This window comes from Sminthopsis crassicaudata, chromosome 2 (genome assembly GCF_048593235.1).
Source record: "Sminthopsis crassicaudata isolate SCR6 chromosome 2, ASM4859323v1, whole genome shotgun sequence".
Lineage (NCBI taxonomy): Eukaryota > Metazoa > Chordata > Mammalia > Dasyuromorphia > Dasyuridae > Sminthopsis > Sminthopsis crassicaudata.
This window is the reverse complement of record NC_133618.1, coordinates 513,989,359-514,005,347: the sequence shown is the minus strand read 5'-3', so window position 1 is coordinate 514,005,347 and position 15,989 is coordinate 513,989,359. Positions and strand designations below refer to the sequence as shown.

Here is a 15,989-nt window from a genome sequence, read left to right as displayed (position 1 = left end):
GGATGCTTAAGGACATTTGTGCCAACATCTTCATCTTACAGATGAAGAACTTAACTTGCTCAAGGTCAGGCAGCTATCAGGTGGTAAATCCAGGTGTGTGACTCCAAGTGCAGTTCTTTTTGCTGGGAGGGCTGTGCTGCAACTGAAGACAGACGGAAGGACAAGGGGCTGGAATCTCCACAACGGAGCTAGAGCATGAGGCATGAGAGCAGAAGGAAGAGAAATCTAGAGAAGAGGGAAGGAGCCAAAGAAGACCAAGAGAAGCTGAGAGATGCCAGAAGGAAGGGCCCAGGCACAGAGAAGAGGCAAAGAGGGAGATGTGGGGAGAGGAAGCCAGGCAGGTGGGGAAATGGGAGGCTAGGAGTCAAGGAAGGCAAGGAAGGGGAGCATATGAAGAAGAAGTGGGCCAAGGAGTGGCTCTGGAAGAAGACCCTGCAAATAGAACTGAGAGAGATAGAGCCTGGAGACTTTGTAGAATGAGCTTGTCCCCATTCTTGGTCCTTTGCAAGATTCAGAGAAACTTGGACCAGAAGTGGAAGAAAAGGAGAAAGAAAGAGAACTGGGAAAGAAAGATGAGGAAGATTAAAGATAGGGAGAGTCTAAGTAGGGAGATGAGGGAGAAGGAGGAAAAAGGGCAAAAGGGAAAGGGAATATGGTATAGGAACAAGGTGAAAGAGAAAGACAGCCTTAGAGGGGCAAATGGGAGGGAGTAATCTGCAGGAAAAGATTGAAGGAGACAGAAATATGAATAGAAATGCATCAAAGGTCACAGTCTAGCCCAGAACCTTTGGTATGGAGCTGATAGCAGAAAGAGCTAGTCCTGAGAATTGGTCCATTGATGTGATCCCTTTTGGTGGACAGATCCTTGCTGAGTGGAAGCAGAAGTATGAGGAGTCTCAGTCAGAACTGGAATCCTCTCAGAAGGAGGCTCGCTCCCTCAGCACCGAGCTCTTCAAGCTAAAGAATGCCTATGAGGAATCCCTGGAGCATCTGGAAACTTTCAAGAGGGAAAACAAGAACCTCCAGGGTGAGTCAGGGAAGAATCAGGGGAAGCAAGGGGATAGCAGCAGATGTGGTGAGGAGCTAGCCCTGCCACCATCATCTCTCGACCACTAGTTCAACTGATGGCTCGGGAAGGAAATGACCATGTGTTGGCCCCAGCTCTCCTGGGGAACCCCTCCCCTGGAGCATCATACCAAGGACTTCAACCCCATAACCAGGTCCTCTGTCTTTGCCCCACAGAGGAGATCTCAGACCTGACAGAACAGTTAGGCTCTAGTGGGAAGAGCATCCATGAGCTAGAGAAGATCCGGAAACAGCTGGAGGCAGAGAAGCTGGAACTGCAGTCAGCCCTGGAGGAAGCAGAGGTGAGAGAGGCCCTGCCCCACTGTACCCTTTCTTTCTTTGTCTCCTACATTCCTTCCCCTACAACTCACCCACATTCTCTTTCCTCTATTCCTCCCCATTTGCCTTTCAAATTTCACCCACCTATCTGCTTTCAGTCTCCTGCTACCTGTCTTCTTCCCAGGGGCTCCCAAATCATAGCCTTATAGAGTTTGACCTTGAAAAGGCCTTAAAGGTCATCTGGTCCAACTCTTTCCTTTGATGGATGAAGAAACTGAATTCTCTAAATAACTCTCCTCAGATCTTCCAGTTAGTAAGTGGTAAAGCTGGATTCAAGCCCAGGCTCTCCGAATCTCAATCCAGGGCTCTTTCTTCTCCCTGAATCCCATTGTGCCTATCTCCCCTACTTTGTCTCTTACTGGCCCCCTTCTTTTTACTCTGTTATCCTTATATTACTTCTCCTTTGTCTGCAAAATCTCCATTGGGGCTCTGGTTTTCTTCTTCTGTATCATCTCTATGTCTCACTCCTTTTTTTTTTTTTTTTTACTCAGCTTGATTTTTTTTTATATTTTAATAGTTTTTATTTACCAGATATATGCATGGGTAATTTTACAACACTGACAATTGCCAAACCTTTTGTTCTAATTTTTCCCCTCCTTCCCCCCCCACCCAGATGGCAGGTTGACCAATACATGTTAAATATGTTTTAGAGTATAAATTAAATACAATATACATATACATGTCCAAACAGCTTATTTTGCTGTACAAAAAGAATTGGACTTTGAAATAGTGTACATTTAGCCTGTGAAGGAAATCCAAAATGCAGGCAAACAAAATTAGAGGGATTGGGAATTCTATGTAGTGGTTCCTAATCATCTTGCAGAGTTGTTTTGCTGGGTGTAGCTGGTTCAGTTCATTACTGCACTATTGGAACTGATTTGGTTCATCTCATTGTTGAAAATGGCCACATCCATCAGAATTGATCATCATTTAGTATTGTTGTTGAAATACATAATGATCTCCTGGTCCTACTCATTTCACTCAGCATCAGTTCATGTAAGTCTCTCTAGGCCTTTCTGAAATCATCCTGTTGGTCATTTCTTACAGAACAATAATATTCTATACTATTCATATACCACAATTTATTCAGCCATTCTCCAATTGATGGGCATCCATGTAGTTTCCAGTTTCTGGCCACCACAAAGAGGGCTGTCACATTCTTGTACATACAGGTCCCTTTCCCTTCTTTATTATCTCTTTGGGATACAAACCCAATAGCAACACTGCTGGGTCAAAGGGTATGCACAGTTTGATAACTTTTTGAGCATAGTTCCAAATTTCAGCTTGTGATTTTATTAGAATGGGGAGTTCCTCAGGGAGGAATCGATGCAAATCTGGCCATCTACTAATGTGGAAAGAACAAGACTTGTTCTGCAATATGTAGTCTTGGAGAATAAGCTGCCTGGGGCAATGAGGGTCTGAGGGATGGCTGGCTCAGTCAGCATGAATCTGGTGGTGTTTGAGCTGGGGCTGTCCTGCCTCTGTACCCTCAATGCCAGGGTCTCCCCCCTTCCTTATTCTGGACCTCACTCAGGGTCTATAACTTGTCCCACCCCTCTCTCCCTTTCCCCATCCTCCCAGGCCTCCCTGGAGCATGAGGAGGGGAAGATCCTTCGGGCCCAGCTGGAGTTCAACCAGATCAAGGCAGAGATTGAGCGGAAGCTGGCGGAGAAGGATGAGGAAATGGAGCAGGCCAAGCGCAACCACCTGCGGGTGGTGGAGTCCCTGCAGACCTCCCTGGATGCAGAGACGCGCAGCCGCAACGAGGCGCTGCGGGTGAAGAAGAAGATGGAGGGGGACCTCAATGAGATGGAGATCCAGCTCAGCCATGCTAATCGCATAGCAGCAGAGGCCCAGAAGCAAGTCAAGACCCTACAGGGCTTGCTCAAGGTAGGTCAGCCTTCTCAGAACCAGAGGCAGCTCTACCACCAGCCCTGGTCAGGGCCTGAGGGGCGGGAACCCCTAAATCTTGTGCCCATTTTGGATCTCCCAGCTGCCTGGGCCAGCCATGTACAGTCATTCTCATCATCCTATAGTTGTCACCTACTGCCAGTTTCTCTCATTCTCAGGACACTCAGATCCAACTGGATGATGCAGTCCGAGCCAACGATGACCTGAAGGAGAATATCGCCATTGTGGAACGTCGCAACAACCTGCTACAGGCGGAGCTGGAGGAGCTACGGGCTGTGGTGGAGCAGACAGAGAGGGCGCGGAAGCTGGCTGAGCAGGAGCTCATTGAGACCAGTGAGCGGGTGCAGCTGCTCCACTCCCAGGTGAGAAAGGAACAGCCCAAACCATGTAGAACTCCACTGGTCATTGGGCCGAGAACTGCTGCCAAATATATAACAGCCAGCTCTCTGAAGACTGACATACCTTCAATCTGCCCTTTACGTCTACAAATTGTTACATAATAAATGAAGCCCTGGTTTGTAGCCTGCTGATTTTTGAGGTGTAAATGCACAAGCTCAGATTAACAACTGACTCTCAAACCTGAGCTGGTTCCAGCAGACCCCTGATTGTAATTTTTAACAGTATCAACAGAGAAGGTGATCCTGAACAAAATCACTTGACGGCTGTCATCTCTGAGTATTGCACTCAACACAAAATTATAGAACTTTAGAATTGGAAGGGACCCTGGAAAGCATCTAGTCTAATTAGAACTTCTCCGAAAAAGAATCCTAACTATAATATCCCAATAAATGGTCAGCCACTCTATGCTTAACAACCTCCAATGAGAAAGAACCATCAGATGGACTTAATGGATAACTGTTAGATCAACTTTCTGGCATCAAGCCTAAATGTGTTTATCATTTCCAGCCTCAGTTTCCTCATCTATATATATGAAGGCATTGGAATAAGTTCCTTCTAGGACTAGACCTTGTGATCCTTTGATTATATATCTGATTATGCCAGAGTTATTTAACTAGGATATTTATTTATAAAGGTATCCTAGAGGAGTGAAAAGAGGACTAAACTTGGAAGGAACTCAATCTGAATTTTAGCTGAGATATTTAGTAACTAGGTGAGCATGGACAAGTACTTAACTTCTGAGACCCTCAATTTACTCCTCTATAAAATGGGGATAATAAGCATTATTATCACAGGGCCGCTGTGAACAGTGTTTTTCAAACCTTAAAGTCCTACTTAAATATACTAAAAGATAACTGAAAGTTACATTGTTTATGTATTTTGAGAGAAAGGAGCTGGACTTGGTTCAGTTTATAGTTGGGGGCAAACTATCCTTGGACACAGTCAATCCAGTGAGGCATGAATTTTCTTTGTTCTCCCCTAATTCAGAACACCAGCCTCATCAACCAGAAGAAGAAAATGGATGCAGACCTGTCTCAGCTCCAGACAGAAGTGGAGGAGGCAGTGCAGGAGTGCAGGAATGCTGAAGAAAAGGCCAAGAAGGCCATCACTGATGTGAGTACAGAGCCCTCTGTGCCCCTGACCAAAGTGTCTTTGGCATTGATGTGCTCAGGCCTAAAGGAGGCTCTGTCCCGCCCCCAGGCAGCCATGATGGCCGAGGAGCTGAAGAAGGAGCAGGACACCAGTGCCCACCTAGAGAGGATGAAGAAGAACATGGAACAGACCATCAAAGACCTGCAGCACCGACTGGATGAGGCCGAGCAAATTGCCCTCAAGGGGGGGAAGAAGCAGCTGCAGAAGCTGGAGGCCCGTGTGCGGGAGCTGGAGAATGAGCTCGAGTCGGAGCAGAAACGTAATGCTGAGTCGGTGAAGGGCATGAGGAAATGTGAGCGGCGCATCAAGGAGCTCACCTACCAGGTGAGCTTGACATGGCCCAGGACTGAGGGATCAGCTCCTCTGATCTAGAACAGTAGGAGCAAACTCCAGTAGAAATGGGGACCCCTAAGCTGTGGAGAAAGCTCCCTGCAAGTGGCTCTGCAACTGCATCTTAGTCTGGCTCCACTTCACTCAAGAGTGTTACCAGCCCCAGGTTTGAGACCCCTTAATTTAGTTCCCCCTAGACTACCGGTGTGGAGAAATCATAGCAAAAGCCTCATCCCTGCCCCGATCCACAGTCATACTCCACATCTTCAGTCCCTAGAAATCCCATAAACCAATTTCCGAGTGCAACATCATGAGAATATGCCCTGAATTCTGCATAAAGATCATCCAAGTTCAAGAACCACATTTTAGAGCAGGAAGTAAATATAATCATCCCCTAAAAAGTTTTAGAGATCTCAAGATCCTAGAAACATCATCTGAAATGAGTTAAATCTTCTAGACAAGAACAAAGGAGATGATCCCACATTCAGCTCAAACTTGATGTTTTTATTTTCTAGAATCTATTTTCTAGAGAAAATCCTTTCTTTATGAAGTTAAAATGCCACTACTCTAGAGCAAGTACTAGTGGTACTGCTTATCCAAGGACCTGGAACATACTACCTTCCATGTGAATTTTTAGGAAAAATCGCAAGATCACTTTGGGGGTTTTAGAACTAAACCCAGCCTTTACTCTAGAGCAGAATTCTTTCACTGGAATCAGTGAGCTTATTTTTAAAAACATTTTGATCTCTATATGTCAAAATATTTCCTTTGAATCTTATTTCATGCATTTAAAACACTACTCTGAAAAGAGCTCATTCATAAGCTTCATAAAACTACCAAAAGGATCCATGACACTAAAAAGGTTAAGAACCTCATCTTTTTTTACTAAAAAAAAAATCTCATCTCATGCCTGCCACTGCCCTCTGTTTCTTTCCCATGATAATAAGAAGATCATGATGGTAGTGAGTGAAAAGCAGAAAATGGTGATTCCCAGTAGAGAGTTTAGTGAAAAATAGTAAAAGGATTAAAAAAAAAAAAAAGTCAACGGGCTCTCCAGTGACTTCTTTTTCATTCCTGTTCCCTGGCAGACAGAAGAAGACAGGAAGAACCTGCTTCGGCTGCAGGATCTGGTGGACAAATTACAACTGAAAGTCAAGGCCTATAAACGGCAGGCTGAAGAGGCGGTGAGTGTTCCCTTCATGGGAGTTGGATACAGGAGAAGAGGAACTGGATGAGGGTAGCCTAATTGAGGCCCCAGTTGGAAAAGGAGTTCATTCCCCAAGCCAAAGATGCCTAGGGAACCCCTTCTATCTTTACTCTATTTCTAATGATTTCTTCTGAGCTTTTTCCTGCCTCTGCCACAGGAGGAACAGGCCAACACCAACCTGTCCAAGTTCCGCAAGGTCCAGCATGAGCTGGATGAGGCTGAGGAACGGGCCGACATCGCTGAGTCCCAGGTCAACAAGCTCCGAGCCAAGAGCCGGGACATCGGGGCCAAGGTGAGCCCTTCTCATGTAGGGTACTCCTATCCAATTGCCAGATATTGTACCAGCAGTGCCCCATATCGCCATAGCAAACACACCCATCCTGGACACTATTTCCTCCTCAGAGATGGGAATCTCCCTCTAAGATCATCCCTCTGTCAGGCAGCCTGCATATAGCTCTCCATACAAGGTTTCTCTGGGTCTCTCAAATGTTGGTTCTATATCCCAACTTTTAAAAAATCTAATTGCTGCTAACTAGCTGTATCACCTTCAGCAAATCATTCCTCAATGACTGAGTCTCAATTTCCATTTCTATTCAATGAGAAGATTTGACTAGAAAAATTTTTAGTCCTTTCTAGCTCTAAAATTCTGTGATTCTATAAATCTCATGACCAGGCTTATTATCATTCCTGGAACTGAATCCATTACAACTCTTGAGATTCTTGACCTCTACCACTCTGCCCTTATCATATTTCTCCTGTGATCCAAACCCTGGGGAACTTTTACACAGATTCCCAAGAGATTCCCACACAAGTTCCTCTGTCAAAAAACTCCCTATCTGTCCCTCCCCCAGAATGCACCATAAGTTCCATTGAAGACCAGAACCAGACCCTTCTGCCACAATCTTGATCCCCGATTCCCTTCCCACAGAACTGACTCGGGCTTTGTTTCCTTTCAGAAGGGCTTGAATGAGGAGTAGCCAGGCCACAAAGTCCTGCACTGACCTGGAGATGCAATTATGGGCCTTCTCAACTCCATGGTCCCTGTTCAATAGACCCTGCCTAGGAAGTAGAATAAAAGAATTCTCCTAGAAGTTGAGACACTGGCTCCTGCCTCTTTTTCTGCGCCACCTTGCCCTAATGTAGAGATTGTGGGGAGACGGGCTGAATTGTTGGGAAGGAGGAGCTTCAGGGGTATAAGTTAGGGGGTACCCATGTGTGGCTATCCACTTAAGTGAATATCTACTCAGGTAGCTACCATTCCCTACTCTTTGAGGTCAGGCACCCAGAGCTTGGATTCCATGGAGAACAACACGGAATAAGAGACATCCTGAAACAGTGGGAAGAGTATTAACTTTAAATTCATAGGACTTGGGTTCAAGTCTCAACTCTAAGATTTAAAACATATATGACCTTGAGCAAGGTCATTTAACTTTTCTGGGTCTCAGTTTCTTCCTCATCATTTTTTTAAAAAGCTACCTCCAATTCTAGACTAGCTCATGGTCCATGATTCTATGAATAGACCAAAGAGTCCTCCTGATATTCCCTTCTGACTGGTAGTCTTACCAGAAGATTGGACCCTTTCTAAAGCCCAAAGAGTATATGGCTATTCCAGAGTTTAATTAAACTTTTAGATAAAGTTTGGTTAAAAACATAAAGCTATTCACCATAGCACGGGGCTGTAACTCTTGCTCTGAGCCTGGGCTCATCATGTTGACCTATGTACATACCCCATGATCAAGGATCAGTAGTTCTGAAGAAAACAGCCATCTGCTCACTGCATGCCATTATTTTTTGGTCAGACATGACCATTGTTCATATCCATTGCCCTTGTTCATTCCCAAGGACATTGGAAAGCTGTGAGTCCTTTAAGCTCACTGTCGTGAATGAGAGTATAAGTTTCTAAGTCTCAATGAAGATCACTATAAATGACAACAAGGACTCAAAACCCAGATGTGACTCAGGCCATGTTGGCCCTTTCCTATCATGGTATTTGTTACTTAGTGAGATAGTCACTTCTCCACCAATCCCCCAAGTACCTGCCCAGCAGTCTCCTTTTCTCCCCTCTGGGTGAGGTACATTCCTTGGGGTACAGGGGAATCTGCTTTTCTCCCTCTAGAACAAAAGTATCGAATACACAGCCCATGGGCCTAGTGTGGCCTACAATACTCCTGTGTGCAGCCTGAACCAGATTGAGGATATAATTGGGAAATATTTAACAGAAATAAATACCTAAAACCTAAAAATTACATTTTAAAATTAAGTCATTAATGGCCTGCAGGGATCCTTATTATGGTTTAGTGGATTCCACTTCTACTTGAGCTTGACCCCCTTGCTCCTGGACTCCTTTTTTACACCCTCACTTTCCTTAAGTTCTCTATGTCTTTTCTTCCCACCCTTGTGCCTTCCAGAGTGAGGGCCAACTCCTCTTGAGAGAGGCAGAACATGTGTGTCATAGAATAGAAAGAGGGCAGGAGGAAAGCTCAGAGGAAAGGACAGTGGGGTACATGGTCACTGACAAGGCTGAGAATCCAGACCAAGGGATGGACACCAACAAACCTTCAATGGAAGCTTGTCTGATTCTAGCCCCAGAGGACCAGATAGAAAGGGTTAGGTGAAAATCCCTTCTACTACAACCCTCTGACTCCCAGCCCTAACTGTATAGTTGTAAATGCTCAGTGCCCCAGGCAGCCCAGGAGCCCTGGGAGAGAGTCAAAATAGTTTATAGGCTTCCCCCCTAAGGAAGAATGCTTCCTCCTTGGGATAGGGGCTTCTTTGAGTGAGGCTAGAAAAAGCCTTCTTAACCCAAAAGATCAGTGGATAAATCTCAAGGGAAATTTGGATGGGAAAAGAAATTACATCTTTGTTTTCAATGAGAACAACCTCTAGCTGAAATTTAGCACTTTCTTTCATTTTAAATGTAGACCACAGGCAGATAAAGCACCAGGCCTGGGGGGGGCGGGGAGATCTGAATTTGAATCTAACCCAGATACCTATTGTGCCATCGTGGGAAGTCACTTCACTTGTTTGCTTCACTTTTCTCAACTATAACATGGGAATAATAATAGTATCTACCTTCTAGGGTTGTTGTGAGGATCAAAGGAGATAGTATTTGTAAAAAGCTCTTAGCACCATGCCTGGCACAGAATAGGCACTTCATAAGTTTGTGTTTCCTTCTCTTTCCTTTACTAAAAACATTATTCTGAGAAGGAGCCCAGAGGCTTCACTAGAATGCTAAAGGGGACCAATACACAAAAAGGTTAAGAATCCCCTGAGCTAGAGGAGGGGGCCAAGAGTGGAAGTGAAGAGAAAACTAGGACACAAAATTGATACAGAAAGTGACCGAGGGAGAGGAGAAAGGAGAAATAGAGGTAGAGTGCAGAAGAAAATTCTATTAGACATAGGGAGACATTTCATGGTGCAATGACCCTCTTCCCTTTTCTTCCTATTTTTCTACACTTTCTTTTCTCTCCCAATCTTAATTCATCCTTCTCTCCCTCTTTCCTGGCATTTTCCCTTCCATTGTGCCTCTTGGTTTCTCTGTCTCTGTGTTTCTCTCTTCCCTGTCCACAATGAAAAGATTAGGAAGCTTGGAAAGTGGGAATGAGATTATGAAAATTAAAGGGAGAGAGGGAGAGGCAGAGATAGAAAGAAAGGAGTGTGTGTGAGAGAGAGACAGAGACAAAAAGACAGAGGGAGGGAGGGAGGGAGGGAGAGAGAGAGAGAGAGAGAGAGAGAGAGAGAGAGAGAGAGAGAGAGAGAGAGAGAGAGAGAGAGAGAGAGAGAGAGAGAGAGAGAGAGAGAGAGAAAGGTCAGTAGAAAAGCTAATAAAGTAGAAAAGAAGCATTTTAATAAGAAAGAGTAGAGAACAAAAGCAAAGGAAGAAAGAAGAATGCAAAGATAGGAGTACAACAAAGGGGAGGAGAGAGAAAGAAATGTGGAGATTGATCTGTGAAAGGTTTGGGGGAGTGGAAAAGGCAAAAGCTCTTAGCCCTGGATCACATTAGAGGGAAACCTCACACTTCAGAGAAAATCCAAGTCACAGACAGACATGAAATGGAGACAGAGTCAAAATGAGAAAGAAAAAAAAAATGGGTAGAAACAAAGAGAGGCAAGCTGAATCCCGCAAGTGGAGAGGTTGGAGGGGTGTTCAGGAGGGAGTAAGCTCCCCATTTCCCCTTACCTGTAGTTTCGGAGTGCTGCTCTCAGGATCCAGTTTTTGTCCTCTTGGTCACCGAGCGGAGTGGGGGGTAGATTTGAGAAGACAGGAACTAGGAGAAGGAGGAGGAGGAAGCCTTGATGAAAGGAGAGGGGAAGGGCAGGAGGTTCGGGGGAACAGGGACCAGAAGTGGAAGCGAGGCTCCTCTGAATTGGTTTAACCCCTCCCTGTGTGCTCTCCTGTCAGGACCCTGCACACTGCCCATTCAATCACCATCCCCTTCTCCCCTACCCCCAGATCTTCATCCAGCCCACCCGCCTGCCCAGGACATGGGGTTCTCAAGGACATACTCTGCTTGCATTGTCCTGACCTGACCTAACCTAGCACTCTTGGCCCCCTTATCATGTACCCAGCTGATGGGGGACAAGTAGTGACACAGAGAGCTCTGGGCTAAACAGCCCCTGGGGTGACACAGAATCACCCTGAATCTGGAGAATGAGGCATCTGGGACCCATAGGGGAGTGAAGGGGACCTGAGCTGCACATCCCTGCTCGTGGAGGATCTGGGGCTCATGTTGGAGGAGAAGGGAGCGAGTGCAGGGAGATGTTCTGGGGGCAGGCCACTCATGAAGAGACATTAGGGAGAAGAGGCAAGCAAGGGGATCCTGGAGAGCTGGGAAGAGTGTGGGATAGTGGCTACAGTGGAAAATTCCGTGATTCTGGGGGGCTGACCTTGGCTTCCCTCCCTCCCTCCCTCTTCACACCCCTGGAGCTATATTGAGAGGTGGCAGAGGATGGAGGATGAGAGGAGGGGGGAGTCCGGGGAGAGTGTCCTGGCTTGGCTTGGGAGGGGGTAGAATTCTGGCTCAGTTCCCTGGACACAATGTCCACTTAGTCACAACAGGCACGGTCTGCTGTGGGCTAACACCCACGGCCTCGGTGAGGCCGTCCGTCCCAAGGACATAGACAGGGGTGCTCAAGAGGAGCTTGGGGAGCAGGGAGGATAGCATTCCCCAGAAGAGATGCAAAGGTAAATGCGCCTGAAGAAAGGAGAGTGGGGACCACGAAGCGACTTCTTGGAGAGAGGGAGGGGGCGGACAAAGCTTCCATCACTGCCAGGAACGCCAGTCTCTCAGCCTCAGTGTTAATCTCAAAGCATGACAGACTTCCCAGTTATCCTCCCTGGCACCTGTGTCCCCATCCTACCCCCACCTGCTCCAAATGAAAGGGAGCCCCTCACCGCCACCCCCAGCTTCAGACCCTAGGATTAACACCTTCAGGCTCTCCTTGCCCACCTCCCACCACCAGCGGAGACAGAGGGACAAGGGGCTGCCTGGGCAATTGTATGTGCCTGTAACTGAGTGTTTGTATGAAAACATGCTCATATGGAGACATGGTATATGAGGGAGAAGAGTGTATTGGTTATACATTAATATACTGGAGATTTTGGATAATAATCTCTTCCAAAGAAATTTGAAGGGGTGGGCAGAAGAGCTCTAGCACAGAGCTCCCAAATGTCCCCCAGAACCAAGGCACCCCATAGGTCCCCGGGAGACAGGTACAGAATCTCCTAGAAAAGTAGGTGACATTTGTTATCCATCCTGAAAGGGGAAACTGAGTCAGTCAAAGAAAAGGACTAGGGCTCTCCCTTATTTCATCTAAGCATCCTGACCCCAGTCTAAAATTTCCTCACCAGTTGGGGTGAGAGGGAGACAGTGTCCTGTGGTTGAAGAGTAAGGGGAGGGACAAGCATCTGAGCAAACGGGAAAAGGTGACCCACAATGAGCTTTCTTTACCACCCCCACCCTTTGGGTTAAAAATAGCCGAGGTAAGGAGCAGGGGGAGAGAGGACGGTGTTGAAAGAAGGCTGCTGTCTTAGCATTATCAGCCCATCAGCCCCTCTGAGGTGAGGAATGCACCCAAGGCCTAAAAAAAGGTCCCAGAGCCAGGGGCTGGGGCAAAGCACCTTTCATGGGCAAATCTGAGGGCCTGGCTGTCCTGCCGTCACCTCGGGGGCAAAGGGATCGAGGGAGGCACTAAGAGCAGAAGGGGAGGGGGGAGTGTCCCTCACAATTGGTCCTAGTTTGGAGAGAGGGAGGGAGGGTGGATATAAAGGAGGTACAGAACTCTGAGGACACAGAAGCTGCACAGTCTGCTGTTGGCTTGGGTAAGAGGGGAGGCTGGTGAGGGAAGCTTGAGGGTAGCTGGGGGGCCACTGACCTCCTTGGGCCTGGGGTTGGTCATGGGCTCAGAAGGTCACTTCTTTGGGACCCTCATCCTCACACAGCTGGGGAATGCCGCTGGAAACTTCTGTCTTTATAAAGTTTCTGGTCGTGGGGAGGAAGGTGGTCAGGGCACTGCATCAGAAAACAGTGGCCCTTGAGTTTTATTTTAACAGAGAAATGTTACTGAAAAAGTGAGAAAATTTTTTTTTTCTTCTCTTTCCCTCCCTCCCTCTCTCTCTCCCTCATTCTTGTTCTTCTTCTACTACTACTGCTGCTGCTACTACTACTATACTACTTTTTTCTTCTTTCTTCCTTCCCACTCCCATCTTGAACCTCATCCTCATGTGATTCTTCCTGCCTCACTGCCTCTGCGTGTCCTTTCCCTTACTGTATATCTCATTTGGAATTCCTCTTCTCACTGTTGCCCTCCCCTTTTTATCCCATCTGTTTCCAATTTTATCTTTGTTTCTCTGATTCCTGTGTTTCCTCGTTTTCTCTGTCTCTCCCTTTCTCTGTCTTTCTCTGTGCATCTTTGGATCTGTCTCTGTTTCTCTGTGTGCCTCTGTCTCTCGGTTTCTGTTTCTCTTTTTTTGTTTCATCTCCCTCTAAACCTTGGATTCTTTATGTCTGTATCTTTTATTCTTGTTCCTCTTTCTCTCTTCATTCTCTTTTCACTGTTTCACTATCTCTGCGTTATGCTCATGGTCTCTGTCTTTTCTCTGTCTCTATTCTCTGCCTTTCTGTCGCTCATCTCTCTGTCTCTTCCCCTCCCCTTCCCCCCTCATCTCTCTATGGGCCTGTTCATTCACAATCCCTAACCACGACCCTAACCACCCACCCCCCAGTGCCCAGGACTCTTCTAGATCCTCTAAAAATTAAACCAGGTAAGAACCAACCTTTCCTCTTTCCCGGGGCCACAGATAGCCATGTGGTGGGCGCCAGGTGGGGGCTTTAAGGATCTGCTCTCCAAGCTGCCCTCGGTTCCATAAAGAAGTGTCCAGCCCATTGCCTTACCTCCTTCCCTAGTCTAATGTCTATACGGGAGCCCTCCTTTAGCTTCAAGCTCAGACTTTGAAGGAAGGGGGTTGAGTAGTAGAGCTTTGAGAAGGGAGCAGACACATGGAAGTAGGAACTCAGGGCTAAATATGATATCATGAAGAGCCAGAAGGGAGATGGAGGTCAGCCATCCAGGGCAGGGAAATGTCTAGTCGAGATTATCCCGACTATCCCAGAACGGAATGAACTTGGGTTTGGGTCCATTACCTCCCGGGCTTGCTTCCACAACCGCTTCCCCCCTGAGATCTTTGTCCTTGGAACGACTTTGGGGTCCCGTACCAGGAGCCTCCTCCCCCTCTCCTGCGGCTGAGACCGCTCCGCTCCTCGTCCTGTTCAGTTTGCTGAGAAGATGGGCGACGCCAACATGGCTGAGTTTGGGGCCGCCGCCCAGTACCTGCGCAAGTCCGACAAGGAGAGGCTTGAGGCGCAGACCCGGCCCTTCGACATCAGGACCGAGTGCTTCGTGCCCGATGACAAAGAGGAGTTCGTCAAGGCCAAAATTGTGTCCCGAGAGGGGGGCAAAGTCACCGCCGAGACCGAGAACGGCAAGGTGCCAAGGGGGTCGAGCGGAGGGGGGAGGGCTCCTGGGGTGGCTTCGGAGTCTTGAATTAGATAGGACGGGAGCACCGCTCAGAGACCCAGGTTCTGTCCAACGCCGAAGCGGCCCTCGCCGGCCCTCCCTCTAAGACTGGCACTAAGAGAATTAGGAATGGCTTTGCACCGAACCATTCCGATTTTCAACTATCCCCTAATAACCAAGAGCGGGCAATTGTGGGCCAGACAGTGTTAGACAGTCTCTGATAACGGAGCTAATCCAAAATCTGTGGCTAATCAGGAAGGTGCCGGGGCGGGAGCAGGGGACTTGGGGTCGCCATTCTGGAAGTGGCCGAGGGGGGGGAGGGGAGAGCTGCGGCCGGGGGGGGGGGAGGAGAACTTGGGTGGGTGGGGAGAGCTTCGGGCCCCGGGAGGGGAGGGAGCTCGGGCGGGGGGGGGGTAGCTGAGGGACGGGGTGGGAAAGAGCTGAGGGGCCCCGGGGGCGGGGGGGAGCTTCGGGAGGGGGGGGGTGCGGGGCGGAAAGCTCGGGCGGACGGGGGAGAGCTGAGGGCCTGGGGGGAAGGAGAACTTGGGTAGGGGGGGAGAGCTGAGGGCCCGGTGACAGAAATGGACCCCAGAGGCAAAAGCTGGCAAATGGCGGTGGGAGGCAAGCCGGGCCCGAAGGGTCCCATCCGGGCTCTCGTCCCTGCCAGACGGTGACAGTGAAGGAGGACCAGGTCATGCAGCAGAACCCCCCCAAGTTCGACAAGATCGAGGACATGGCCATGCTGACCTTCCTGCACGAGCCCGCCGTGCTCTTCAACCTCAAGGAGCGTTACGCCGCCTGGATGATCTACGTGAGTGCCAGTGGCTGTGGGCCGCGTACCGCCCAGACCAGGGCGCTCATACAGCCCGAGCTGGGAGGCTAAATCGCCCTCTTCCCCGCCTTTCAGCGGGTCCCAAAGTAAACTCCCCTGTGGCGGAATTCCAGACACGTGGTCGAGCCTCGGCTCTCGTGGGAGGGGGGAGGGGCACCCCCCTCCCCAAGCTCAGGTTCCCGGGGCCTCTGTCAATCACTGCTTCCACACACACACACCCCGCACACACACAGCCCGGGAACCAGGCAGCGTTATCCAGGTTTTGCCTGTGACCTCCCTCACTTCCGAGTCTGCGGGCTCTCCCTCCGTCCCCTCTCCCGCCCGCCCCTCCAAGCCTCCTCTCTGTCCCCCTCCGGCTGCAGACCTACTCCGGCCTCTTCTGCGTCACTGTCAACCCCTACAAGTGGCTGCCGGTGTACAACGCGGAGGTGGTGGCTGCCTACCGGGGCAAGAAGAGGAGCGAGGCCCCGCCCCACATCTTCTCCATTTCGGACAACGCCTATCAGTACATGCTGACAGGTGAGGGGCCGCCCTCCCCAGCTCCCGCTCCTTCCTCCTGCAGCATCCTAACCCTGTTCCTTTCTTCCCCGCAGACCGGGAGAACCAGTCCATCCTCATCACGTGAGTCCCCCCGCTCCCCCCCCCCGCAGGCCCCTTTTCTTTTGGACCGTTGGGTCGGGGACCAGTGTCCGCCGGGCCCTTCGGAGGGCGCCAAGTGCGGACTCGAAGGCTTTCGGG

The 15,989-nt window shown here is 48.8% G+C and overlaps 2 protein-coding genes across 4 annotated transcripts in view; both read left to right on the top strand.

The window, feature by feature from the left end:
- MYH7 (myosin heavy chain 7) overlaps positions 1-7,499 on the top strand; it is a 31,635-nt gene extending 24,136 nt beyond the window's left edge. Inside the window, exons 32-40 of one of the 2 annotated variants that reach the window (XM_074294288.1) lie at positions 862-1,027; positions 1,243-1,367; positions 2,986-3,294; positions 3,474-3,677; positions 4,702-4,827; positions 4,915-5,190; positions 6,285-6,380; positions 6,561-6,695; positions 7,363-7,499. In XM_074294288.1, the coding sequence (XP_074150389.1) occupies positions 862-1,027; positions 1,243-1,367; positions 2,986-3,294; positions 3,474-3,677; positions 4,702-4,827; positions 4,915-5,190; positions 6,285-6,380; positions 6,561-6,695; positions 7,363-7,380 (1,455 nt within the window). In that variant the 3' untranslated portion in view covers positions 7,381-7,499. Of the gene's footprint in view, positions 1-861; positions 1,028-1,242; positions 1,368-2,985; positions 3,295-3,473; positions 3,678-4,701; positions 4,828-4,914; positions 5,191-6,284; positions 6,381-6,560; positions 6,696-7,359 lie in introns of both variants that reach the window. The other variant, XM_074294286.1, reaches the window with a different exon arrangement.
- A 5,191-nt stretch (positions 7,500-12,690) lies between these two features.
- Positions 12,691-15,989, top strand: part of MYH6 (myosin heavy chain 6) — a 45,346-nt gene continuing 42,047 nt past the window's right edge. The window contains exons 1-6 of one of the 2 annotated variants that reach the window (XM_074294289.1): positions 12,691-12,725; positions 13,629-13,667; positions 14,177-14,389; positions 15,087-15,230; positions 15,614-15,770; positions 15,845-15,872. In XM_074294289.1, coding sequence (XP_074150390.1) covers positions 14,189-14,389; positions 15,087-15,230; positions 15,614-15,770; positions 15,845-15,872 — 530 coding nt within the window. In that variant the 5' untranslated portion in view covers positions 12,691-12,725; positions 13,629-13,667; positions 14,177-14,188. Of the gene's footprint in view, positions 12,726-13,628; positions 13,668-14,176; positions 14,390-15,086; positions 15,231-15,613; positions 15,797-15,844; positions 15,873-15,989 lie in introns of both variants that reach the window. The other variant, XM_074294290.1, reaches the window with a different exon arrangement.